The following is a 27,345-nucleotide window of genomic DNA, read 5'->3' as shown; positions in this document are numbered from 1 at the left end:
TTTAGTAGCTCTCATTAATGCTCTGTCTATCCAGGATTGCTATATAAATTGTTTTCATCATTGTCACTTCATTCAGTTTTGCCATGCTGGCTTTGGCCATCTGTTTTTCCTGCTAGTGCTTCTGGCATTTCTTCCATGGCTGCCTTGCTCTTGGAACAATCTCCTTTGACTCTTCATTTCCCTCCTCCTTTTCAAAAACTGCATGTACTAAGACATCAAGAGGAAACTGATTGCCTTCCAATGGTGACAAGGCAGTGAGTCAGAACGGATAACAAAATTATGCTGTGTGAGTGTGGTTTCTAGTCTAGTGTGTGCTTAGCTTAATCCAGCACATCTTATCATGCAGAAAGTCCACACTGCCCTTCAGAGTATGTTGCTTACTGTCCTACTGGAAATTCACCCACTTGTGGCCAAAATAAAAACCTTGGATTATACAAATCTTAATTTATTCATGTGGAAGTGTAAGACAGTGGTGATTCTAAGAAGCTGAGACATTGCAAGTTGTGTTCCCCTTGTCTATACCCATTGTAGTTCCCTTAATTTCTGTAGTGGTTTGAAACACTTGCTGAAGGGCTCGACTGATATTTTCTCTGTGTTTTGGGGGGGATTTATTTCATCAGAACTAAAATGATATGTTCTCCCGTTGCTCCCTCTCTTGATGTCTCAGCTTTAAGAAAAGCAAAATGAAGGAGAAATATATAAAGAAATTTTTTAAGGGGTGAAGCTAGCTCCTAGTTCATTTTTTTACCTTGTTTCTTTTTCTTGTCTTTCAGGTCTCTCAGCAGCCAAACTACTGACTGAGTCAGGCTTAAATGTTGTGTTGCTGGAAGCCAATGACAGGGTTGGTGGAAGAACCTTCACTGTAAAGGTAATTATCTCCAAACTCATTTATACTGTATACACAGACACACAGTTTATACTATACATGTATACAATGTGAAATTAACAATTAATACATATGCATGATATACATATATATGTATGTTATACATACATTATATTAGTACTATACATAATGTATGTATTTAACTTACCTGCTAGAAGATGTGCTCGAGGATGATCTTATGGGAAATTTGGCAGAGCAGTAGCAGATGGGAAGTTTACTGATACTACACAAGCAAGAGTAGGAAAAGACTGGCAGAATGATAGGGACAGAATGTTTCCATGTTATCTGCAGGCACTGGAGTCATTAGTCTTTTCCTCCAGGAAGGAGAATGTGATTAGCTAAGTTTTAAAGTTGTTTCCCATGGAGTGATTCAGGAAAAGTATCTATTTAAAGACATCCATAAAGGCCAATTGTGTCATGAATATCAAGGATCTGAGCTGAACTTTTAGCAAGCCTGTGAAGAGTGACATAGATTAGTGGAATGGCAGAGGTGACTGGGGACTAGTCTTCTTTACTCCGTTACCATGTGCCCTGTCTTGACCTGGGAGAACTACGTGTACTCTGCTCATCAAAAAACCTTACCTGTGCTGTTCCCCAGCATACTGTTTTGAGCTAGTTGCTGGTGAGATGCGTAACCAAATAAGAGCTGTGCAGATATCTCTGACTCCATCTTCTCTGTTAAGGTCTTTTTTCTCATGCTTGTTGGGAGGCCTGTTGTTCCTTTATAGCCTTAAGCTGGTTATGAAATCCACATGTGAGATTCTTAATAATTTCCACTCCTGAAGTTAACCAAGAAAGAGTTTTCTATAGTGAGAGGAATTTTCGAATAATTCCTTTAGATTGCTCTTTTAATTTGTGTGCTATTTGCAAGAGGTGCATCTCTTTATTTCATTTTTGTGTGTGTGTGTATGTGATATACTAGAATAAACAAGTTAAATATGTGGACCTTGGAGGAGCCTATGTGGGGCCAACGCAAAATCGCCTTCTACGGTTATCTAAAGAGTTAGGAATAGAGACATACAAAGTGAATGAAGTTGAGCACCTGATACATCATGTGAAGGTAAGAAGCTCTTAAATGTTTTGCTGTAGACAGACAAATTGTAATGATCTCCTTTCTTATTGTTTACCAGCCATGCTGCAGTGGAATATACTTGTTTAAGTGTGCATCCTCTGAGTTTCTTGAAGAAAAATAAGTAGGCTGGTAATGAAGAAGTCATAAAAGTTGCTATATGCATGCATATTTATGTAGATGCATCCTGGTAGCTGGTGCTTTGGCTCAAGTCTGAGCTCGTAGTTACAAGCTCTCAAAAAGTTTCATTCTTTCCAAACAGTACAACTGCAGTTGTTCTATATATGCCAGCTCTCTTATATATTCTACATGAGGTGTCTGAAAGGCCCTTTCATGAGTCTGGGAAGTGGGAGTATCTGGAGTCTGACTGAATGTTTGTCAGGATAAGGTTCCTATATTCTTTCCTCCTTTCTTGATACTAATTGATATTATTCTATGTGGGTGTTGCACTCTCAAAGAAGAAAAACGTTCTGTGTTAGTTCTGAGGAAATTAACGTTACTATATGCTTATGAAAAGTGACTGGCAAAATATTTGTCAGATGATCCTTGTTGTCTGGTCAAAGGTTAAAGAAAATGGTGACATCTCTATGCTGACAGTAATAGAGAAAAGGTGTTCTGCCATATGTTTTGAAGTATCTTTCCCATTCAATTGTTATGAAAAAGAAGTGTGTTCTCAAAGCACTTTCCTGTGATGACTGTCAACATTTAGTCCTGCTGTGGTAGAACTGATGAGTGCGTCCACACTGTTTTGTTAAATGTGCCTCTAGCATCATCCTCAAAGGCAATTTTTTTCTGCTTCTTCACACTATTTTGCTTTCAGGGTCTCCTCCATTTTGGTAGCAAGTCACGCTGTGAGGGGAAAGTTGATGCTAAAAGACAGTTGACATGGCCAGTCAATATGATCAACTGTCAGGACAACCTTGCTCTCCTAGCATGGTGGCATTCCAAAATACTGTCAGAAGTCACTGAAACATACTTGGTATTGCAAAAGCTAGAGTTGATATGGGGACCTCATCTGTCAGCAGCCAGCACAAGCATGGCTGCTTGTCTTGCAGGCCAGACCACAATTTCTTTTCAGGTCTCTAGTAGCCAACTTGTTGGGAAGGATGCTGATGTTAGTATACTGGTTGAAATGACCTTTTGTTTTCCAACAGATTTCTAGAGTGAGTAGAACTTCTACAGAAGTAGAAGTCTGGGCTCTTTCCAAAGATAATCTGTCTTTCAGTTGACCAGAAATGTCTTAACACATGAATTGCTTGAGGTAGGTTGAGTTGCAAACAGCATTTTGCCATCATCTACGGACACCTTTAAGCATAGGGCTGAGGGTGTTGGTGTGAGACATGAATTTCAGCCTTCCTCCCAACCCAGCAATGACAGAACTTGCTAGTGTTCAGGAATGTATCCTAGGCTGTCAGTAAAGGATGTGCCTTGGCACTTTCTGGGTATAGGAATGGCTTTGCATTGTGGCAGAAAGGCTTTTTTCCAACAGAGGACTGAGCCCACAAAGCCTGTTCAGGCACTGAGGCTCAAGTCAAGGGAAGTTATGTAGCAGTACAACTTGTGTCCAGAGATCCAGAGTGGAGAGAAGCCGCTCTACTCTAGAAGGCATTTAAGCCATCCAAGTCTGGGGATATGGGATACTTGGCACTTTGGCTAAAGTCTGCATCCATGAGTTACTGGTGCAAACAGAACCTGGGAGATCTGCAAAAAAGACTGAAGGCCTGGGCTCGCTCCTACACTCGTGTGCTGGTGGTGTGACCTGCTGATAGATGCTGGTAGAATGCCAGTGATGTCCTTAGATATACCAGGGGGATGTGGCAAATGTAGTTCTACACATGCAAGCACGGTAGTCTGAAGTTTGGCAGGTATGTGTGAGATTGGCACCATGCCTTATGCAGACCTATAGAAAGAGACTCTGGAGGTAGCAGAATCCTTCGAGACTCCAGTGTGTCACAGTGTTGTTATCCTGCTTAGAGTCATATTCATTTCTATGAATTACTGAAAATCAACTGAGGAGAGATATTGCACATCTTGGTGGCGGCTGCTTGTGGGAGAGCTCCTGAAGGGAAACGAGGTAGAAATGGCAAGGGAGAGAACTGTGCCAGGACTCCCTAGAAGCTAAGCAGGGCTTAACGAGAGAAAATATCACATAGTCAGTAGCTCTTCCTTGTTATTTCTGAATTTCATTCATTTTTAATCTTTTACTACTTTTTTTACTGCTGTGTTTATACAACCTTGGAAAAATATTATCACAGTTAAGGAATTACAGATAAAGATTTAGAATATTAATGCTATACAGTAAACATGTATGTCATTACATGTACAAATGGGTGCATTAATCTATGAACTTTTGCCTTTCATTGTAACTATAGTACAGCCTATGCAGATCTTACTTCAGCCACGTGGCTGCCCTTGCTTTCCCTGCAAATGGACAGCACTCTTGTGTGTCCCCTGAAATCCAAACTATAGTCTCAAATCATACCTTGTAAAACAGATTCCACATTATATGAAGGTCTGTGCAAATTTGAATTCACATGCTGGTCCAAGCTTCATGACTATAGACAAATCTAATTAAATTCTGGACCACACATTCTCTCTGAATCCGGAGAGGCAATGAAACCTAAAGGTTTTAATTTTTGTCTAACTACACTATCAGGCATCAGAATGCATCTTGGAAAATCAGCTGCTGTTTTTACATGTACCCAAGGGCAAAATCAAGCCTTTCATAGTTAATTAAATTCATTTTAGAGGCTTTTTAATACAAGTAATATATGCAGCTTCTTTGTACTACAAAATGAAAAGAATGCATTTTATTGATCTCTAGGTGTGTCTCTGCTAATTAAGCTTTACCAACTTGATTGAATTGTGTGTTTTCTTTCCCTTTAATCTTTTTTTAATGCCAGGTTCTATTGTGAGAGTATTTTTGAGCTCACTTATATTATGTTTGATATCTTCACAGAAACTCAAAATTATATTTCTTGCCCTACATATTTTTTTATTTCCTTCCTCTTGTTAAACATCGTCTTTTATGGTTTTTGAAAGGAAATTAGTATGCTCTTTTCATTTGTGTAAGCGCTGTTTCATCAGTCTAAGTGAGAAAATTAGTATAGGTCTGCAAGTTGTATTTAGTAGGCAAACTGCTGTATGAACACCGCTTTTCAGTAGCATAACCTAAGTAAGGATCATAAATCCAGATCTAAGAAGCAAAAGTATGAGATATCAGAATCTCCTAACAGTAGTCCCTTTGGACTGTTAGGCAGACACTAAATCCTTCTTAAAATTGGGTGATTTTTCCTTAGCTACTGAAGAGAGTATTCAGAGACCTATCTTAGATAGGTAGATCTGCAGCTTTTCATCACTGGCTTATATTTCTCTCACCAAAATTACAGCTTTTATATGCAAAAAACAAGGCAAACAGCATGCCCACATAATTTTTGCCTTTTCTATGTAAGACTCTCTGGAAAGAGAGTTGAAATATGTTGAAATATGACATTACTTAAAATTATTGTGTGGGATTAATTGTGAATGGATTATCTTGGCTAATCCAAATTGCATTTGGCTTTTGTGCAGTCCCAATAGCCATGCAAACTTCTTGCATTTTAAGGCACAGATCTCTGCTATCAAGTGTAACAGTGGTTCCTTTGCTAAGTAAGGTAACTACAGTTTTGGCTTGCTCTGTGTTTTGTGAACATTTGTTTATTTGTATTTATTTATTTGTGAATATTTGTTTATTTGTATTTATTTGTGAACAAATTAATTTATTTAATTGTGAACATTTATTTCTGTGTCTGGTTTGACAAATCGATCTTTTTAGAACTTTATTCCTTCATAGATGACAAGGATGATCTGCCTTTTGTCTTCCTGTGATACTAGCTGAGCACACTCTGATCCCATTTTCACTATTGGAAAGCTTGCATGAAAACTGCCAGCCCAGGCTGTCAACAAGACTCCCCTTACTAACTACAGGACCAACTTGTGTCTCAAAATCTGATCGTTAGTTTGTGGTAGGTCCCCTACTCCATTAATATTCATTGTCACTTTTTTCCAGAACTTTTTTTCCACCAGTACTGTTGATAGGGTATTAATAAACTGGTCCTTCCTGGAATTTCCTCATATTGTGGGAACTGACTGTTCCATTTATTCCTCTTCATCCCTGTGTTGTCTTGCTGCAAACTGCGGATAGTGATAGCGATTAGCTAGGTAGCTAGCTTTTGGGATGGTGTATTGCATCTGTAATATTCCTCATGTGGTGACGGATGATATAAGCCCTGCTAGTTGTTCTGTTACCACCAAAAGTCAGGCAGTTAGATGCTGCATGCATCCAGAGGGGTCTTTCAAGCCAAATGCTGGGTGAAACATGAAGCATCTCCTCCCTTGTCATCAGGCAAATTCTCGGCAGTGAGTTGCTTTTACCTCATTACCACAGTTATGTTCCCTGTAAGAGGATGGGCTTTCCTCTTTCTCTTAACTATGGGTCTTCCAGCAGCACTGAATGCATGTCATGTCCTTCTAAGGTTAGCACAACCTTCACAGTTATGTATAATCTGGCAATGGGAGAGAATGCTAAGGTGAATCCAATTATCCAGTTCTTGGCTGAAATAGAGCTAATTTTCTTCATAGTGGCTACTGTGGTGGTGTGTTTTGGATATGTGATGAAAACAATGTTGATAGCATACCAATGTTTTACTTATTGCAGTGTTTAGACAGTGCCAGGGACATGTTTCAGATTCTTGTGTTGCCCTCTCAGTAAGGTGTTGAGGGTGCACAAGGAGCTTGGAAGGGACAGAACTAGGCACTGACCCAAAATGGCCAAAGGGATGCCCAGTACCATATGGAAGCATTCTGAATTATAAAAGTGCAAGGAGTTGGCATGCCACACTCATAAAACTCTGTGCCGGCGGAGGTGACCCATTGTTTCAAAGCTGCTATGATGGCATAATTGCTAGGAAAATATTGTCCACACAGGCCATCTTTCATCAGCCCGAGCAGATGGAAGTCAGAAGGTGATAAATCTGGACTATACAGTGCGCATGGTAGGACAATATGCTCTGTGGCCTTCAGACTGTTATGCAGCCTGGTGTTACCATGTTGTAAGAGAAAAGTCTTCTCTGTTTTGATTCTGGAAGATAGAGCCTTCAGGTCTATCACTGTCATGATGTAGCAGTCAGAATTTATAGTTTGTCCAAGTTCCTGGAAATCCAGAGGGATCACTCCTTTCCTCTTCCAAAAGATGCTCCACATTACTTTACCTACCGTGGGCTGCATATTGAACTTCTAGTGGGGAATTCATGCATCACCACTCCGTGAACTGCTGTTTTGATTCTGGCTCAAAGTGGAGACACCACACCTTGTCACTGGTAATGGTGTGATCCAAGAAACTGTCACCGTCAGCCTCATCTTGGTTCAATAGGTCCTGACACACTAGTGCACAGTGTTTTTTCTGTTCCTGTGTGAACATTTCTGGAACCAACCTGGCACAAACTTTGAGATATTTCAGCATTACTCCCACCATTTCCAGTGCATTGAAGCCGATATTCAGCTCTATACACAGTTCGCTGGTTGTAATTGTACAGATCAGAAAGATGACCTGATCAAGACAATCTTCATTTAGTGGTGTGACAGCTGTGCATGACTGCATGGAGTGTGGCTTGTCTTTCACGTCACCACTGCTGAAATGCACCACCCATTGCCTCACTGTACTCACATCCACTGCTTGGTCTCCATCAACGTTCAGTAAGTGCTGATGAATGTCAATGGGTGCCATCTTTTTCTGCATGGAGGAATTCAGTGACAAATCTTTGCTTCTTTCACACTTTTGTGTTAGACACTATTGTGTCAGACTGCCCCTTTGCTGCCACCTGTCAGATGGCAACAAAATGTAACAGGATATTGGTGGGAAGGTTTGACCTTTACTACCATGCCACCAATATCCACCTCTGATGTCATGGGCCAACATCATGAAATAGGAGGTATTGCTTTTAGAGCAGCTCTATGTATATATGCACACACACAAAATATATTTCCATTCATTTTCTGTCCTATTAAACTATAATTATATCAGTCCACAAGTTTTATCTCTTTCCAGTTCTTTCCCACATCCTATTGGAGAGGAGTACTGGCTGAGCTGTTGCCAGGTTAAACAACAGGAATAGCCTGCAGGGCGTTGCTGGGATGAACATTTAATCTTATACACACAATACTTTTAGCTAGGACCACAAATCTGCTGTAATGTTAGCAGGCTACATGCTGATCTACAGTGAATATGCAGAATTTTATTTTTTTACAGCCCTCCTGGGTGTCGTTCATTTTCAGCGCTATTGTGTTTATTAAAATGCAGTTTGCTGTGGTCTTGTTCATGAATAAGAATGTGATGGTCCTGTTCTATTGGGGTTTAATTGGCAGCAGGATAAGTTATTGCTTATAGAATATATATTGCTTATAATCGAGGAATTTACTGGTATTTCTTCAGTGCTATCACTGATGCGTACACTAAAATGACATGATTTATTTAAGCTTTTGACCTGCTTCTTTGCAAATCTAAGGGCAGTATCTCCTGGTGTATTGTATAATGTGTAGTGAAACAGCTTAAATGGTTTTGAATGATTAGATAAAAGCACTTTCATTTCTCTTCTGTTTGTCTTAATTAGAGTGCGTTCAGAGAAAGAAAAGTCTGTGAGGCTATCAGTTACCATAAATTTAAGCAAGGCAGAATGGCATCATATCTTTTTTTTTTCTTTCTCTGACTGTAAGAAAGAACTTAAGAAACTGGGGAGAATCATCTGAATCTTGAAGAAGGTGAGTGTCTGGCACCTCGTAAAGGAAGACATGTAAATAAAAGACACTGAAATTACCACAGGGCCTCAGTAGTTTCACATGTTCTTGCTGGAAAGCAGATCTGCGTTGCTTAAACTGTTTCCTACGTATAGGGATGCAAGCATTCCTGTCACAGAATGCCATGTCATTATTCACACTGACAGCCTCAGGGGATACTCTGAGGACTGAACAGGCTGAGGTAGGTGACAGCATCTGCCAAACCCACAAGGGATGTCCTCCATGCTGTGAATGAAAAACAGCCACTGGCAGAAGTAGAGGGAAGGTTGTTCTTTTTGGACCTATCCTGTAAATAATGGACATTTTCCCTTTTTTTTTGTGCCAGTCACTTGGCAGCAACTGCAACAAGTTGGATTGTAATTAGATTTTTTTTTTAATGAAAAAATGAATAATATTTGTATTACAGCAGTCTAAAGGGTCTTGATAACATTCTGCAAATCTGCAAAGTGATCTCTGCCAAAGGGGACTGTAAAGAAGAGTCTCACAGGAGATGTTTATTGATCAGGAAAATTGGCTGGAAGGCTGACAGCTGTGACCTGATGGCAGTACCAGGATGAAAGCAGTAAAGAAAGTGAACTAGAAATAAAGTATGCATTTCTTAATTAAAACTGAATGCAAAGAAAATTCCTCAGTCTCAGCCCTCCCATTCCACAGAGTCTGTTTCCTAGAAGATAAGGAAAAGGAGCTGTGCTCCCACCTAGCTTATTTAATTCAGGCTGCTGGGAGAAAAGCTTCAATTGCATTTGATTACAAGAACTGATTTTTGTTTCCCTCGGGAAGCTGATTGAGGCCTGTGGAAATGCAGAATTAGGTATGTGCTGGAAAGCTGGCTGAGCCCACTGTTTCACACGCCTGTAAAATTTATGTATGGTTTCAGTTTTTAGGTAAAAATGTAAAATCCTGAAGCATCTCAAAAACAAAGCCATTGAGGCTAATGGTGTCTTCTGCTTTAAAAGGTATTCTTATTTTGAGAGGGCAAGGATGCCCTTGTGCTCTGGGGTTCGTTGTGTGTTGTTTTTTTCCTGCAGGCAGAATCTTGTTTCATGGTTTACTCCAAAATGAAACTCCTCTTTTCTTATGTTATTATTTATTTTTGCCCACTTATTATCTGCTGGGAGTAGAAGGAAGTTTTTTTAAGTCAAACTCCAGAAATATCCTGAAAATATTTCTTTTGAATTTATCCCCTTTATTGGCAGGTTTAATTCAGTTATTGAAGACCACTTGGAGCCCCAGTTTCAGAGAATATTTAGAACTGCAGTCACTTGAACTCTGTGCTTCGTAAGATACCTAAGCACTGTTTGTAAAGATGTTTCTTAGTATCTCTAAATAAAAAGACTGGTTCTAGTAGAAAGGAGCCTTAGTCAACTCTGTTCTCAACTGGTTGGATCAAATAGTTATATTCACTTCTAAATTCCTAGCAGAACCTCAAGCTTCTTTTCTAAATACTTTAGTGTAATATTTTTTCTCATTCTGCTTTTTTTTTTCCAGTTAAGACGTATCTCAGTTTTTGTGTGACTGGTGTGGTGGTGGAGTGAAGATGAACTGTATATCTATAATATACTTGAAACAAATTGCTCCCACTTAGCTTCTTTCTTTTTCAAGATGCATGTTTCAGACCAATTTGTTTGGCTATGCTACACTTAAAATGAAATTACTTTTGTTGATCAAATTTCACAAGATGCTTCAGCATCCAGAGCTTATGATCCCAGATAAAGTACTGGAATATGTTTAGAAGGTGTTTTGGCACATCTTAATATTGCACGTTTGCATCATTACTTATCTAGATTTTCTTTCACAGCATTTGTATTTTCTAATCTTTGTATCTTTTTATCTTTACAATAACTGTCAGCACAATAACCAGTTGAACATATGACAAGGACAGGTTGTCAATGAAGAGAACTTCACTGTCTCAGTTTTTTCTGTGGGCTTATTTACCTTTCTCGGCTGCTAGAGATATCATTTGGTCCAAGTAGTTGCCATGTGATCTTGAGAATTATGATTACATGGGAGGCTGAGTATCAAAGATGCATATTATTATATGTCATGGATAAAATGAAAACAACAAGGAGGACAGTTTTCCACAGTATAGCAAGTAAGAAAATGAGTATGAGAGGTGGGTACTGAGTTCCAGCCTGATGCGACTCCTTGCTGTTTCTCATTTTCCTCCTCAAGCCTTTGTATCTTAGAATCATATAATCATTTTGGCTGGAAAGGACCTTTAAGATTATCTAGTCCAAGCACCAGCCCATCCCCACCATTCCCACTGACCACCTCCATCAGTGCCACATCCATATGGTTTTTGGACACTTCCAGAGGCTCCACCACCGCCTACGGCAGCCTGTGCCACTGCTTCACTACTCTTTCTGAGAAGAAATGTTCCCTAATATCCAGCCTGAACTTCCCCTGGCACAACTTAAGGCCATTACAACTTGTCCTATTGCTGTTACCTGGGGGAGGAGGCTGTTCCTCTGCTTTATATGAATGTGGTTTCTAGAATTTTAAATTGAGCTTGCATGATGTACCCATGCTTGGAGATCAGCAGAGGGCACTGTATGCCCACAAAGCTGTGTAACTGTGAGTTAACATGCAGAGTGGCATTCTGGTGAAGTTAGGAGCTATTACTCTGAGGTTTAGAAGGCTTAGCTGAGGGAGTATCTATGCTTATTCACGGATGCAGAGATTGCATCACAGGATCTCGTTTCCTACAATGAAAGTTGACTATTTGTAAGGTGTTTATACCAACTGTAAAACCCACACAAGGATCTGCAGGTTATGACATAGAACACTGCTGAGGCTCTACCTAGGCACATAACATTTAGAGGAGCATGAAGGGGGATTGTGCCTGCAAAAGCAGGCAGTCTTCTGAGATCCCTGTGTGCAGTGAGATACTGATGATGCTTGCTGTCAGAACATTTCTTTTCTTCCCTAATCATTCACTCACTGCCACTTTTCCAGGACAAAGCATGTGGGACCAGCCCTGTGACCTCTCAGGTCCAGAGAGTGATATGCAAGGGGCTACTGACACTCAGTTGATGTGCTGTATATTTCCTTTATCCTGTAGTAGTAACCCATCTTTTGTTGTGTCATCTGTTTGACCTGGTGTACATAGAAATCTATTTCCATACCACTTATATTACATGAGTCCAGCATAAGTAAGTCAAATGTTGGTTGAGATGACATTCTTCAAAACAGATGAATGAGAAAATCTGTTGGGAATTGTAATAGTTATGACATTTTACATTGGATTCCTCATTTCCCTATTTGTTTATTCCTGAGACGGCTGAGTTCCTTCAGTTTGCTCCCTATAGTTTCAGCTTATTTGGTATGCTTTAGCTCATGCTGCAGTAGCAGCCTTTCCAAGCAGCAAGTGACCTGTACAATAGCAGGTAGACCTCCAGCTGTCAGTGTTGATGTTGGAAGCATTGCAAGTGGCATTATGGATCAGTTTATAAAAACTATACATGCTCTCTATCAAATACCACTGAGTGCACTCCTGCTCTTTCCCCCTCGGAAAAAAAGAAATGAAGTAAAGAAGTTAAAAAAAAAACTTCTGAGCATTATTACAATTGTGATGTTAAAATATTGCATGAGATGATCAGAAGTGGTGGTTATTACTGCAGTTTATATACTGCTCTGATTTAGGTATTAAAAACATTTGAAAGTAAATGTTTTGTGCTTTTTGGGATTTACTCTTATTTATATTTCTCGTTTGACTTTGGAGACTATGCAACACTGGTAGGTGTGGAGAATGCTATTCCCAGCAAGATGATAGAAATAGGCAAATTTTGCCTAAATCAAAAAGCTTGTTGTATTTGCAAAAGTATAAATTCATCAGTAGAAGTTAATTGTTTTGGGTTTTGGAAAATAGTCAGAACGGTAAGTAATCTTTCTGTAGTGCTGCTATTTTTGTTTCTGAATAGATCATGGTCTTGCAGCCTCTTCTCAAACAGAATTCTGACATGTAGCTCCTGGAGTTTAGTCGATGTAGGAAATAAGGATCAGGCCTTAGGTAATGCCTCAAGACCAATTAAATGCAACTTTTTCAGGAGACTCCCTATCTTTTGTGATTGCTTTTTATTTTTCCTGGTTGAGATTTGTTTTTGTGCTTTATGAGTCTTGTCACCTCAGATTTCTACACAAGAAGTAAACCCAAGTTTTCCCTTTCTACAGTTCAAATGCATTGGAATAGAGGAATGCTAAAACATAGATATGTTTTATGTGTCTCTTAGCTGTGCACTCATGAAGAAACACCACAGGGAATTCATAAGACTTGAATTAACTCAGAGGGGATAACTCAGTTAGGATTGCCTGTGGCAGAGCAGGAAACTTGGAACAAAATCAATAATTGGAATAACCCATTCTGATGCTGTCCTGGTTTTCTTGAGCACAGCACTATACATGTTTCATAAGTCTAAATCTGGGAAATGCTAGGTTTTAAAAACCAAACTGATACACTCTTTTTTTTTTTTTTTTTTTTTTGAAACACCTATACAAGGTATTCCACCTCCAGTGCTCAGAATAAAGCACAGAAAAGCTGACTTCTGGCTGCCATGAAATTTTTATGTGCCCCAAAAAGCTAAAAGGTAATTACCAACAGGATTCAGATTTTACTAGCTGGGACAGGAGATCACTTACTCTGTGACCTATTGCTCTTCCGTTACGATGCCCCTTGGCAATAGACCACGGAGGTGCATCCCAGTTCAAGTTAAGTTCACATTAAGAGATCTCATAATAGTATCAAAATGTCAATTTCAGAACTAAGTGAAGGATAAACTCACTACTATTACTGATCTCCTTTTTCAGGAATATATCTTTCATTTTTCTGGAGTAATGTATTTTTATATGAATATGAAAGCTGTAGAGATGCACTTTTATTCCACTTTGGATTAAAACATCTTTCCTGACATTTTCTGCAGTATTTCTGAACATGTGCTGTGATGTCCATTCTTAGGCTGGAAATATGGTGTTTTGTGCCTTCATACCTCTGCTCATTAAGTGGCTGGGAGTCAGCTCCAACTGGAACAAAACTCTTTGTTTTGAAAACTTTTTTTATATTGCAGTTTTGGCATGTTACAAACCATAATCCATCTTTGAAAGCCTTGCAAAATGGAGTTGTTTGCAGTTACTTCTTCATATGCCATTTTACCAAAGAATCAATCTCTTTCTTCATATGATTTGCTTTCTTCCTGACTTCCCTCACCTTGGTGTTTTGTAGAAGGATTCCATTAGGGTCTCCTGGCCTCACAAAGACTAGGTAAAAAAACAGTTTATTCTTTCTCTAATCTCTTGGGTTGGTTTCTTTTTTTTGTTGTTTGTTTGTTTTTGTTAGTTTTGTTTGTTTTGTTGTTATTTGTTTGTTTTTATAACAGATTTCTAATTTTTTTTTACTCTTATCCCTAGGTTTTGAGGTTTCTCCTTTCTAAGTTTCTTTTTTTTTTTTTTAATTAGAAGCCCTCAAAGTTATAAGCCAGCATTTTTCAAGGTTTTGTCTGATTTTGTTATTTCTAGACCAAGTTTTTAGTCTCTAAAGATCCCTTTCTGCTACTTTACTATCTCTTTTGATGTTTGCAACACCTGCAGATTTGAATGATGTCCTTCTTTCATGTTATTAATAAAGAGGCTAAATCAAACCTAGCTTGACAATTTTTCATGGAAGTGGTCTTTGGATGCTATCTTCAGTGAGATGCAGTCTTGTTTGTTCATTGTTACCTGGTTCTAAATATTTAATCATGATGCAGTGTTTCTCTTGAAGAGAAGATAGGCTGCGTAAATCTTTTCTAGGGATCAACTGATGTGTGGCACTGTATCAAGTATCTCTTAAAAGTTAGTACTTCTACCAACTGATGTTCATGCAAATGCACTGCCCCTTAAATATCTAATTTAATATAAGTTTTGAAATTTCAAATGTGGCACATAATGTGGTCTTTATTATTCATCTATTCTGTGTAGTCCAGAATGTGTTATGAAGAAATGTGTAACCATATAATACTAATGAGCAATTCTTTGTGACTTTTTAAATCTGTTATGTTTCTATACCTATAGTCAGCCAGGGAAATTCCTCATAAATGAAATAGCTCTACCAATTACCTGTCATCTTCTGCCCTTAATTAAGTTGGACCTTCTGAATTCCTAGTGGTGGCTAGATTTATAAAATCTAGCTAATAAGCCTATAATGGTTTAAGTGGGACATTGATATTGGCCATGTTTTCACTATCCAGAATCTATATATTGCCAGAGGTGTGGTTATTGAATGAGAGGAATGGTGGTTTTGTTATTAAATGCCACATTTTCTTGCAGCTAAAAACAGTTTATTCCACTCTCTGAGCTATGATTTTAGAGCTTAATAAAGCACATCACAGCTACTTCAGTCTGATTTTGAGGGAAAAGAAATAAAATACTAAATGCTATTACCAATTCAGTCTTTTCGTGAGCACTTAGGAAAATATGCAACATATGTTTCTTATTTTCAGGAACAGCCAGTTTTTCATCTCATTTGAGCAATACTGTTCTGTCTCATTTGTGGACTGATCTGAGTGACTCTGTGATTAATTTTGTGCTTTCTTCTAATGAACATTCAACCATTTAGTGTAGTTTCCTGCACAAAGGAGCTATGATTGTGATTTTATTTTAGTTTTTATGAGCTTATTGTTTGTTTGTTTTAATTATTTTGTAGGGTAAGTCTTACCCCTTTAAAGGTGCGTTCCCTCCTCTGTGGAATCCGTTGGTCTATCTGGACTACAACAATCTGTGGAGGACCATGGATGAAATGGGAAAGGAGGTATGGCATGAGAAATTGCTGCTGCCTGTCTCAGCTCTGTGAGAGGCTGACCAGAGGGGTGAAGTGAAAATTGAACAAGGCTGCAGATAGGCAAAGCTGCTGTAGCTTCAATGTGTGTAGTGCTGGCAGGAGCAGCATTATTTTGGTACGTGTATTTAGCACCACGCTGGCAGTCAGAACACATGCATAAATGGCATCCTAGCAAGCTCATTCTGAAAGCCATGCTGCTGAGCCTGTCTCCAGTTCTTAACTTTGCAGTTTTTTATATATGGGCATCCAGGTTTATGCATGTGATTTAGTGTTTTGCACAGTGACTGAAGAATCAGCGTTTTAAGAGGCTTGTCAACCTGTAACATATATCCTTCTCCACCCTCAAATTCAACCTTTACACTTCAGCTTGTTACCATGATTTCCATTTAGTTACACAGTTTTGAAAAGAAGCAACTGTAACTAGCATAGATGAACAAGAGAGACGGAATAAACCAGAGTCATTGCTTAGTTCTGTGCTTTATGTTCTTGCTTTTAAATCTGAAGTTTATCTCTGTTGTTAAATCTTAACAAACAAACAAACAAAAATAAAAAAGAACAATTCTCAAGGTATCTCTGTTAAGTTCACTGCACTGCCTGTCAAGAATTTGCAAGCTGAGTTATCATATAAAGATGAGATATATTGGTGATGTTTTAAATATTGGCAATAAAGCAGAGTTCTGTTCCTGACATCCCATCTTACATATTTCTCTTTCATGCAGTCATTCAGCTTATAATGTTAATTCTCTCCTTTTTCTCTAAACTTTGAATTGTAACCCCAAATGGTAACTATTTATTTTGAAAATAACACATAAGGAATGAATTACTAAAAAAAAATATATTAAAACTCTATATAAAAGGTTTGTTGTAGTTGTTATTTATTTATTTATTTTAAATAGACCAAAACAACACTCCAGATTTCCTTATTTTAACGAGAAAACAATCAGTTCACTTTTTTTGTCTTATTCTTCTTACATTCATTCATTTGCTGATGAACACTATTTTATGTTACCTTAGATTCCCAATGAAGCTCCATGGAAAGCTCCACATGCAGAAGAATGGGACAGGATGACTATGCAAGATTTTATAGACAAAATTTGCTGGACAAAGTAAGAAACTCTTCAGTATGGAAGTATATATAGAAGCTTATATTTATATACCTTAAAACTACAATTAAGCACTATTGCTTCGCAAACAGATATAATTACCACTAAAATACAGTCTTTTTAAAGAAATACAATGAGAAAATATTTTTATGATGGACCACAACATCTATCAGCACACACAGTAGTTTATTATATTTCCATAAATTTTTAGGCTAATATAAAGATATAAGGAAAGTGGATTTTGTGTGAGGAATTACCTCTGAATACATGGGTAGTTGTTTCGTATGATATGCGTCAAAATGTGTTTGACTATTCAAGAAACAATGCTCTGGCTACAGCAGGTTTCTGAATCACACCTTTGATGGAAGAGCATACCTTTATTCTGTACTAGACCAGCTGATTTTACCAAAGTACTGTAAGAATAACAGTTGTCTTGAAATGGCACTAAATCAGTCTAACTGGATGGGAGCTGTTGAATCAGGGCCTGAAGCACTGCTGGATCAGCTGAGGTGAGCACTGAGTCAGCCGCAGGAGCACAGGTGAAGGCAATGCACTGTGTGACCGGAAGGGGTGCAGTCTGGCTCCACCTCTCCCAGACCCCATTTCAGGGCTGACCACCACTGGGGAAGGATCTCTTGTTGGAGATCCCTCCCCTGTGGAGTTATTGGTTAACTCTTGACCATCTGCAAAAGGTGAGCCTCTCTTTATTTACTGGTTGTCTGTTTATTATCCTAGCAAAATATACCGTCTTCCTCACTATTTTCTCTGAATACTCTTCTTTTGGGTACAAAAAGCCATCTGGTCCAATTCCCCTGAGATCCCTCCCCTGTGGAGTTCTGGGTGAGCCTTTCCTTGTTTACTGGTTGTCTTTATACCATCCGGATAAGCCATCCGAAAATATACTGTCTACTTTTGTTATTTTGTGTGGATACTATTCTTTCGGGTTATTCATCCTACAAAGACTCATCTCTCTGCTACACTATGTAACACCCAGGGAAAAACGGAGAATGAATGTTTCCTGTTTTTATGTACACATCAAAGCTATTTTTATTCACTTGCCATTCAAGAGCAGTTTCATTGGTTTTCTTCACACTGAAACAAAAATATATTAATTCTATCTTGCTGTAAAAGAGATTGATTTCAACAGCAACAGCTTCAGAATTTCTAAGCACCCCCACGTTGCTGCAGGGAGTCTGGACAACCTTAGTGAAAAAGCCTGACACTGCCAGTGGCATCTGGGGAGTGATTTTGTGGTTTCATCCAGCCTTCAGAGAGTAACGTGATCTTGCTAATCAACAGCAGATTCTAGTCCAAAAACTTTCAGTGTTCTCATTGTGTTGTTTTCATTTGCAACTAGAGTTATAATTGTACAAGAATATATAGATAGCCTTTTTCATTTGTGCCACCATCCATATTCATTTAATCAACATAGAAATGTTCACTGCCCATCTTGCTGGCCATCTTAACTTCTGTTTTGGTAAGGAAATATTCAGGTTATCATAACACCACATGCTATTAGTCAACATCTAACAGCTCGCTTGACTACAAACATAATTTTTCAGACTCTTGATGGAATAAGTCTTGACATTTTACTTCAGTGTTGGCATGACTGTCAGGCTCCCTTAATTCCAAGATGCTTTTCAGATTTTATTTGTGCATCTCAGCTTGATTTGCCCAGATTTGGATAACGTGCTTTAGAAACTTCCCACTCTGGAAGGTAGTGATCCAGAAGGGTAGCCTACTGTTTCCTCTCATCTAACAGACCGTACAGATTTGCTTTTGGCTAGTCTCGTATGCTGGAAGTGCCCTGTGTGCTCCTGTCTGAAGTCATACTGCCATTTCTAGGTATAACACCAGAGGAAACTGGGGAACTGAAATGATGAAAAGCAATGGGGGAAGGCAGCAGAAATGATGAGAATTTAACTACTGCCTAGTAGCTTCTGCCTATGAAACATTAATAAACATACACTAATTCTCCCACTAAACAAAATACCTTTCAGAGAGGATCATATTTAACACTATTTGTTTATACATACAAAAATGATAAATATTTTCCATGTTTTTTTTTTTTTTTAACTGTCAGTAATGAAGCCAGAACATACTTATTTCAGAAAACGGGTTAGCTTTTCACTTCAGCAGGGCTGTGTGCATTTTTAGCAAGGATAGGAGACTTTTTTTTTTCTATGTAGAACTACAACTGAGTTTAAAATAGTAGTTTGAATTATGCTTTTCTCTTTTTTAATTTTTTTATTGTTCTGGAAGTTCAAAGGCTGAAAAAAGGTTCAACTGAAAGTGGATTCAGTACTGGCTTTGGAAGTCATTGGTTATCTTGTGCTTAGCATATGAAACACATTCAGATGACTAGTCTCTTTTGTTCATGATGCAGTTAAGCTGAGCACCTTGTGATCCTGTTCTAAACGTCATTTAAAAATCCTCAGAATGAGGGTAGAAGTATTTACTTTTAACTGAGGAATGAGCCTTAATTAACTGTCCTGGGACATCACAATATGCTTTAGAATTTTATACAATAATTCCTATTTGGTGCTGCTGTTATATGTTATGTTTACTTATTCCACCAATGAAAGTTATCAACAGCAGGACATAAGGCAGCAATCTTCTTCAGATTCAGACCACTTTTCCACTTCTGTGTTCACCACTGCTGGGTATCAGACCACCATTTAAAATACTGAACTGTGCAACCAAAACTATCCTCTTCTTTACTTTTATTCTTTTTGGCAGACATTTGCATGAATCTCTATGTACTGTGGCCTCTCTTATGGCTTTCTTTTTACATTTCTTTCCTTGGTGTGTTCCTGCTGCAGCAGCCTCCCCAAGCACACCAGAAGAGAGGACAGTGTGGGGGAGTGCTGACTAACCAGAGAGCTTAGATAATTAACTTCTAAGATACCTAACCTTTTAAAATGGCAAATGTTGAAGAATCCGTATGCTGTGTGCTTGAGGGACAGGCATTTCACAAGTGCAAACAGAATAACAAATGTTGGATATAACCCAGGAACTGGGAGGACATGCTGGTTTTGCTGTCCAGTGAAGACAGGAAAGCTTGTTTCCCATAATCCCAAGTCTGGGATGGCAAGCTGATTTTGTGTTAGTAGCCTGAAATGCCATTAGCTTTCATTGGCTCTTTTGTTTCTAATTTTGCTGGAATACAGCAGTATTTGATTAATATTTTTTAATAGGGTTTCTTGAAAAATGTTCCATAAAAACAATTGCTGTTGTTTCCTCTTTCATTTGAAATCAAGGAATTCTTCGTGCTCACCTCCAGTGCAAGAAGTGATACAGTCATTATCTCCCCAGCTAACGAACAAGATTGTCATCTTTCTTCAGTCTTTAAAGCAACTCACTTTCTTGTCTTTGCTTCAGGGCTGTCAAGAGTTTTGCAACTCTGTTTGTAAATGTGGATGTCACTTCTGAACCCCATGAAGTGTCTGCACTCTGGTTTTTGTGGTACGTGAAGCAATGTGGAGGGACAGCAAGGATTTTCTCAACAACCAATGGAGGGCAGGTACTGTCAGCCATCACAATCTGCAGCTGTTGATGGACCTTCCTTTAACTTCCATTCTTCTGATTATATATCTGTTTAAGTTCAGAGGGCAAGCTGCTACACCCCTACCTTTGACCAGTAGCACGATAGTAGCAGCACTAGTTGTATGCATTTACACATAAATCAGACTCTTGCAAAACTTGTGTTGAAGGCTGTTCCTGTGCTGGAGTCGTTGACCTCAGGGTCAGTACATTTATAATATTTCCTGACTGTATCTCTTTTTTTGGACTCGGGTAAGAACACATTGTTTATTCAATTTGAAATGTCATGGGGCTGAAGCAAGCCTTTACACTTCAGAACTACTTCATGAGGATGGGAATGCTAACTGCAGGAGTGTATAGAGCACTTCAGGTGGCTACTGGAATTGTAGCCAAGAGTTCAGTTCCTGAAAACACAAGCTTTCAAGGGTTAACACAAATGATTAACACAAGCTTTCAAGGTTGGACTCAATGATCTCTAGAGTTCCCTTCCAACCCCTACGATTTTGTGATTCTGTGATTAAAGATGTAAAGATTTTAAAATCATTCTGAAGAAAATGAACACTTATGCTGAAATGTAGTGTTGCTCTAATATGATTGTAAACTAATACATTGGTGCTACTTCTGCATTTCAAGAAAGAGAAGACTTATTGATAGTCTTCTACTTTAGAAATGCAAATTTTACTTAGTATGTTAGAAATAATAGTGTTTTTAGAAAAGTAAGTTATTTGGTCATAAACAAATACCTAAAGATAAAAGCAAAGAATTCATTACAACACATTAAAATACATAGGTAGATAAGCATAGATAAATCAATAATATACATAATTTGATTATAAATACTTTTCATAAAATATTATTTGAATTCTCCAGTATGTTGGAGGTTATTTATTTATTTATTTAAGTTAAGTTAGATTCCATAGTGCAGGATACGTTTTTGGTGTGAGCTACTTTATTTCTTATACTTTGTTATTAGGCTGACCAGGGTTTCTACTTCTGATGCACAGACTTAAGCAGTGATAGGGGCAAATTCAGATAAAAGTTTAAAAGTTTATGTCCTTTTTGGAATTGTTGCTTATTCACACATTTGTGGAATCCATTTGGAGAATGCATGAGGATAAGTTTTTGTCATGATGTTACTGATACTTCTCATTTTGGCTGGTAGTCAAACATGGGAAGTGGAAAATTTTGCTGAATGAAAAAGTAATATGGAGACGTTTTCAAACTGAGACTACTAAGCTTATGGAAAAAAGTTTGATAACAACAGAAGAATGAAATTTAAATCCCAAGCAAAATACCTGTTATGATATGATACAGTTTTTGTGGGCACTGCTCTGCTCGTTTCTCTTTGCTGTATTGTTGTTTTCTGTGTTTCAGGAGAGGAAGTTTGTTGGAGGCTCTGGACAGATCAGTGAGAAAATAATGGAACGCCTGGGAGGCAGAGTGAAGCTGAAGAAACCAGTAGTCCGCATCGACCAGTCGGGTGAAAATGTGGTGGTGGAAACCTTGGATCATGAATTGTATGAGGTGATGAAACCTCTTACATCTAAGCAACCGTTTTTGTTTGGACCACTAGAAAACTTTAGATTTCCTTTGTGACCTTTCCAAAAACCTGTAGAAAAATAAGAGACTGAAATGACTATGACAGAAGGTCACGTTTTCTGATTGTCCCTGTATAATAATAATCAATGTCAGAGCTTTAAAAATGATATCTAAAAACCAAAGTTTATATTGAAATTTCTTCTTCACAAGCATTTCTACATTGTGTTCTGTTTCCTTGTGAATTAAAGGGCAATAATTGGTGAACACAGCAAAGTAGCTTGGTAATAAACTTCCTATGAAAACATTTCTCTTGGCTTCCAAATTGTAAGAGAAGAGAGCAGATGGAAAGACCAGGAAACTCTTGTAACGTAGAAAATCTCTCCACTGGATTTTTTCAAGTGCTGGAAAAAGAGCAGCTGCCCATCACTGGAACAGATGGCTGTTTATATAACGCTTGTTTGTTGTTTTAACAATCAGGATTTTGTGAGGGTTTGATTTCACAATTCTCATGCTAAATGCCAAAATTGCTTTTGAAAGATAAACTCTGCAACCTTTCTGGAAGTCTGCTGAGATCATTAGAGCAATATTTATGAAGAAGTAGTGGAGAATGTATTTGGCTTATGTATATTTTCTTTTCCAGGGCAAATACGTGATCAGCGCCATTCCCCCAGTTCTTTGTTTGAAGATTCATTTCAACCCACCTTTGCCCCCAATGAGAAACCAGCTCATCAACCGAATCCCGATGGGCTCAGTCATCAAGTGTATTGTGTACTATAAGGAAACCTTCTGGAGGAAGAAGGGTATTATGTTTTAATGAAAGGGACTAGTAGTAATAGTTGTGACAGAAAGAGGGAGAAGGTATGTGGTAGCAGAGTAGGTTTTGAGTTTAGAGAAAGATGGGTCTTAGGAGATTTAATACTCTTCTATACCATTTTTGCCTTTCCCTGCTTGAGAAATTTGAGGAAGAGAGGTTCAGAAGAGAGGGTGGATGGGAGAAGCAAAAGAAAAAGGACTAGTATGTGTGAGGGGAGAAAGCCAGGTGTACTTGTGCATGTTGCTTAGTACTTAGGTTGTTTTTTGTTGTCTCTTTTTCCCTCAGATGTACATGATTATGAGATGAGTCTTTCCCACTTGTACGATAATCTGAAGGTACAAGTAATATATGAGAGAGAGTTTTTATCTCATCAACCTGCAAAACTTGTGCAGATGCATTGGGCATGATTCACTCAGAGTATCTTCCCATAGACACCCCTACCTGTTCCATTTATGTCCTGACTCCTCAGATTTCTTTTACAACTTACTCACAAACTGAGCTGTAATTATCACTCATCTCTCTTCAGTGGTTATAACGAGTCCCCATTTGTACTTGCCTAGAGATGTCACACACACTTCATCTCTGTGGACAATTTTAACAGTTCTGGATTTTTTCATATTCTGGCCATTATGTTTTGGAATGGATTAGCAAGAGATGACTCCATTTTCATGTAGAATACATAGTTTTCATACTCTGCTTTGATAGTGCAGGTTTTTCTTCTTCTAAGAATTTATTTTCTTCTGATTGTTCTTTTAGGATCACCTGCATTTTTTAAACAATGTACAGACATCTCCTCTTGTCTGACATAAATGTCACGTATGGAAGCAATTGTGCTAGGGGCATTTGATTACCTTCAATATCTGAGAACAATCTGTTTCTCTGTAATTTCTGTGCAACCTTACTGAGTTGCAGAAAAATTTATTTTTATAACATGAATTCAAGAGTGGAAGATTCTTTAATTGACCTTCATATTAAATTACTCTTCCAAAAATTATTAATTGACAGCAGATCTCTTCTAGATAGTATCTAGCACTCCCATGAGCCAAGGTGAGCTGTCTTGCAGGTCAGCAAGGGATGTGTGCTAGTTTTTGTCACTTGATGGACATGTTTTATGTTTTTGTGTTTTTTTTCTTCTTTTTCCTTTCCTTCATGTTCATATATCCTTGTATTAGAAGCAGAGAGTTATATGGTTTGGGAGGGAACTCTGGACATCAAGTAATTCAATGCATCTCTCAAAGCAGTGTGAATTTAGATCAGGTTTCTTAGGGCTTTTTCTAGATAAATTTTGAATGTTTCCCAGCATCTTGGAAGCTGACTGCTATATTCAAATGCATGGGTCCTATCTTCTTTTCCCCTTTTTGCTTACAGGGTACTGTGGTACCATGATGATTGAAGATGAGGATGCTGCAATTGGTTTAACACTTGATGATACTAAACCTGATGGCAGCTTTCCTGCTATTATAGGGTAAGAGACAGAAAATGTCTCCGGTTCATGCCTTTTTATTTTGTTTTAGAAGCAATAATTGAAACAGACAATTGCCTGCCTTTGAAGAGAAATGCTTTGATACAATAAGGTTCTTGATCCTTGCTGGTCCTTTCCAACGATGAACATTCTATGTGATTGTTAAAGAGTTGTATCTCAGTGTATGGTGAATATTTTCTGTGAGTATTACTTTCAACAAAATTCTCATTGGGATTTATTAGCAAATGTTAAAATATGAAATTCTCTTGTTTCTTCTCTTTTTCTGCCTGTCATATTTTGCCTTGTCATGTTGCAAAGTATAAAAGTGGAGAAGCAGAAAGAAAGGAGGGAGAAAAAAGGGAGTGAATGCACAAATTTGAAGTTTTCTCCAAATATTTTGCTTCCCCAAAACTTGTAATTTTTATTTAAAATCTGCCAGGTCAATTTTAAAAAGTTACTAATTTTCTGATCAATCTCGTATTCAGCTCTTGTTATTATATGCTGCACACACTGTTGTATAAAGTTTAGCTCTCTGGGCAACAGCTCATACAGATATTCCAACCTGAATTTGAGTGATTCCTTCCATGGTGATTTCCATCCATAGTGGATAAAACATAAATCATTACATGAGGTGAAAAGGATATTTTGTATAGCGACTCAAAAGTTAATTCTATCGATCACATCATCTCATGCAAATGTTTTGGTGTGTTAAATAATGCAGGAAATGTAGGAACATAATGGAAAGAAATTGTTTGTGGTCTTTCTTATTTATAGTTTCATTCTTGCCCGAAAGTGTAGAAGACTGACCAATCTCACAAAAGAAGAAAGGTGAGTACAAATGTTGGAAATTTGAGTGGGTTCAGAGTCCAACTTTTGTTATGAAAAAACAGAGCAAGAAGAGGTGCCCAGATTGGAAGGAGGCTGTAACCTTGTGAAAGTAGGCAAAAGTGTCACTTTAAGGAAGAATTTTTCTTATTTGTTTTTCTGGGGGAATTCTGTAGGGCCTTCATCCAAAGTGGCAGCCAATGTGGCAACCAGTCTCTTCTATTTGAAAATGCTCTGGACCTGGTTCTCAGCCTCCGTCAGGGCTGCTCTGGTTGTGTGTCCGCAACAGAAGAACTGCTCTAAGCTGCTGACTATGAAGTTAGATATCCTGCTGTGCTCACTGGGAAGGATCTAGGGCAGCCTCATCCTCCACTGCTACCTGCCTAGCTTCCAGGAACTGATCTGAGCTCTTTCAAAGCTTGTTAGATGGGATAGGTCTGTCCAATCTGTTTGATTTTGCTAGTCACTCTGGTGGGTCCTTTCAGCATTCGTTGCTGAACTCTGATGCTGCTGTATCTGCTGTGAACAAGACCTCAGCATCATGAAGGGTTTAGAAAGCTGTCTCCAGCTCTCCTCCTACAGTTGCAGTCAAAAATGCCCTTCAGGCACATATGAAGGTCTTTTTTACTGTCATGAAACGTGTGTGCATACGGAACAGATCTTTTATGAAGACAGAATTTGCAAAATAATGATTTTTTTTTTCCATCACAGTGATTCACAGAATCTGATTAAATTAAAAGCTACATGTAGACTGTGGAAATTAGAAGAGCTTAATTTTGACATGGAGAAAAATGCACTTATATTTTAAGCACACCACAAGGAATACCATATCCAAATAAGAAAATATTTTTATGATAATGGCTAGCCTAACTAGAGGAGATGTAATCTCAAATTGGCTTTGCAAGTACTCTAGCAGTCTGTGGATAATGGGTCTAGCTGGGGCTGTTAGTATCCCAGTCTTTTGAAGTGACAACCTGCAACCAAAGGCTCCCTTCATTTTGGCAGCAATGGACAAGGCTGCCTTTTCCTCAGAACTCAGACTTTGAGCAAGTGACAGGATAGCAGTAGTGTAGTTTTTCAGAAATCCAGCACGCCCGGTGTTTGCAATCATCATTAACACCAAATGGTGTCTTTCTTACACGGTGTCAACCTGTGAAATATTACTGAGCACTTGCAATACCTGAGAACAAATTCTATTTCTGTGAAGGGCTATTCTAGTGATGAATAAGCTACAATTGACGAAAGGAATTTGTTTCGGTAAAGAATGGTGATGAAATATGTGTGGGTTGGTAGATACATCCTGGTACAGGGACCACAGGTGCCTCTCTGACCCCTGTGGTTCTGGTCACAGCCAGTCCAGGCAGTAGCCTCCTGGACATCAGCTCTTCCCTTGCACACCAGCACAAGTTTCCTTCCACTGGAAGCCAGGGTCCAGGAGAAGGTAGTGTGCAATTGTTTTTTGTTATTTAGATGGAGGTTATGATGTTTTTGTGTGTGAGTTTTACGGAGACAAAACTGGGATTTTTTTTTTCTCCAGAACAGTCTGGAGAAGAGGAGGCTCAGGGGAGATCTTACTGATTTTTACAACCACCTGAAAGGAGTTTGTAGTGAGGTCATCCTCTTCTCCCAGGCAACAGTGGTAGGATGAGAGGTATTGGTCTTAAGTTGCCCCAGGGGATGTTCAGGTTGGATATTAGGAAAAAATTCCTTTCAGAAAGAGCAGTGAAGTGCTGACACAGGCTGCCCAGGGAGGTGTTGGAGTCATCATCCCTGGAGGTGCTCAAGAACCATATGGATGTGTCACTGGGGGATATGGTTTAGTGGGCAAGATTGGTGATAATTGATTGGTTGGATTAGATGATGTTAGAGGTCTTCTCCCACCTTAACGATTCTATGTCTGAAGTGGGCAAGATGAGCCAGCTGTCTGCTGAGATGCTGTGCTCTCCTGTGAGCAATAGCTGGTTTGTAGCTTTGTCACTGCATCGTGATGGTCAAGTTTTCAGTACTGGATGTGAGGAGTAAGATGTAGTGTCCGTGGCAGCTATCCTAAATCATTACTGGGATCATCAGTGATGGGAGGGGATGGGAAATGCTTTACAGTTTAAGCCAGATGTAAGAGAGTGAAACCCGCCACTGCCTTCCAGCTGGTGTTCCCAGGCCAGGTGCCAATGAGTAATAACTGCAGTTAGATTTTACCCTCCCTTTCACAGCTACGCAACAAAGGTATCACATAGTCTAGGGATGAAAGACCAGGGTGAGGAGCTGTGTGTCTGCATGTGCTCTTCATTCTCACTGCAGGGAGGAATCGGTGGATATCACTGTTTATAGGATCCTACCTAGGCAGCTCCATGGGTAACATTCCTCTTATTTAGTACTGGTGGCAATTTCACAGCTGAGTCCAAAGCCAAGAAATAAGGATTTTACTTGCTACATATTCCATATGTTTCATGCGAGCATTAGCAATA

At 38.6% G+C, this 27,345-nt stretch overlaps 1 protein-coding gene across 1 annotated transcript in view; it reads left to right on the top strand.

Annotated features, from left to right (window-relative positions):
• Positions 1–27,345, top strand: part of LOC136051907 (amine oxidase [flavin-containing] B-like) — a 51,118-nt gene that overhangs the window by 15,430 nt on the left and 8,343 nt on the right. The window contains exons 2-10 of the mRNA XM_065741590.1: positions 774–868; positions 1,809–1,946; positions 15,460–15,564; positions 16,609–16,700; positions 20,079–20,220; positions 21,615–21,764; positions 22,420–22,579; positions 23,962–24,058; positions 24,830–24,883. Coding sequence (XP_065597662.1) covers positions 774–868; positions 1,809–1,946; positions 15,460–15,564; positions 16,609–16,700; positions 20,079–20,220; positions 21,615–21,764; positions 22,420–22,579; positions 23,962–24,058; positions 24,830–24,883 — 1,033 coding nt within the window. The remainder of the gene's footprint in view (positions 1–773; positions 869–1,808; positions 1,947–15,459; positions 15,565–16,608; positions 16,701–20,078; positions 20,221–21,614; positions 21,765–22,419; positions 22,580–23,961; positions 24,059–24,829; positions 24,884–27,345) is intronic.

This window comes from Cyrtonyx montezumae, unplaced genomic scaffold (assembly GCF_038088225.1).
Source record: "Cyrtonyx montezumae isolate F1298 unplaced genomic scaffold, pur_monq_1.0 scaffold_3, whole genome shotgun sequence".
In the NCBI taxonomy this organism is placed as follows: Eukaryota; Metazoa; Chordata; class Aves; order Galliformes; family Odontophoridae; genus Cyrtonyx; species Cyrtonyx montezumae.
Note: the sequence above shows the minus strand (reverse complement) of the source record. Positions and strands in the feature narration are given on the sequence as shown.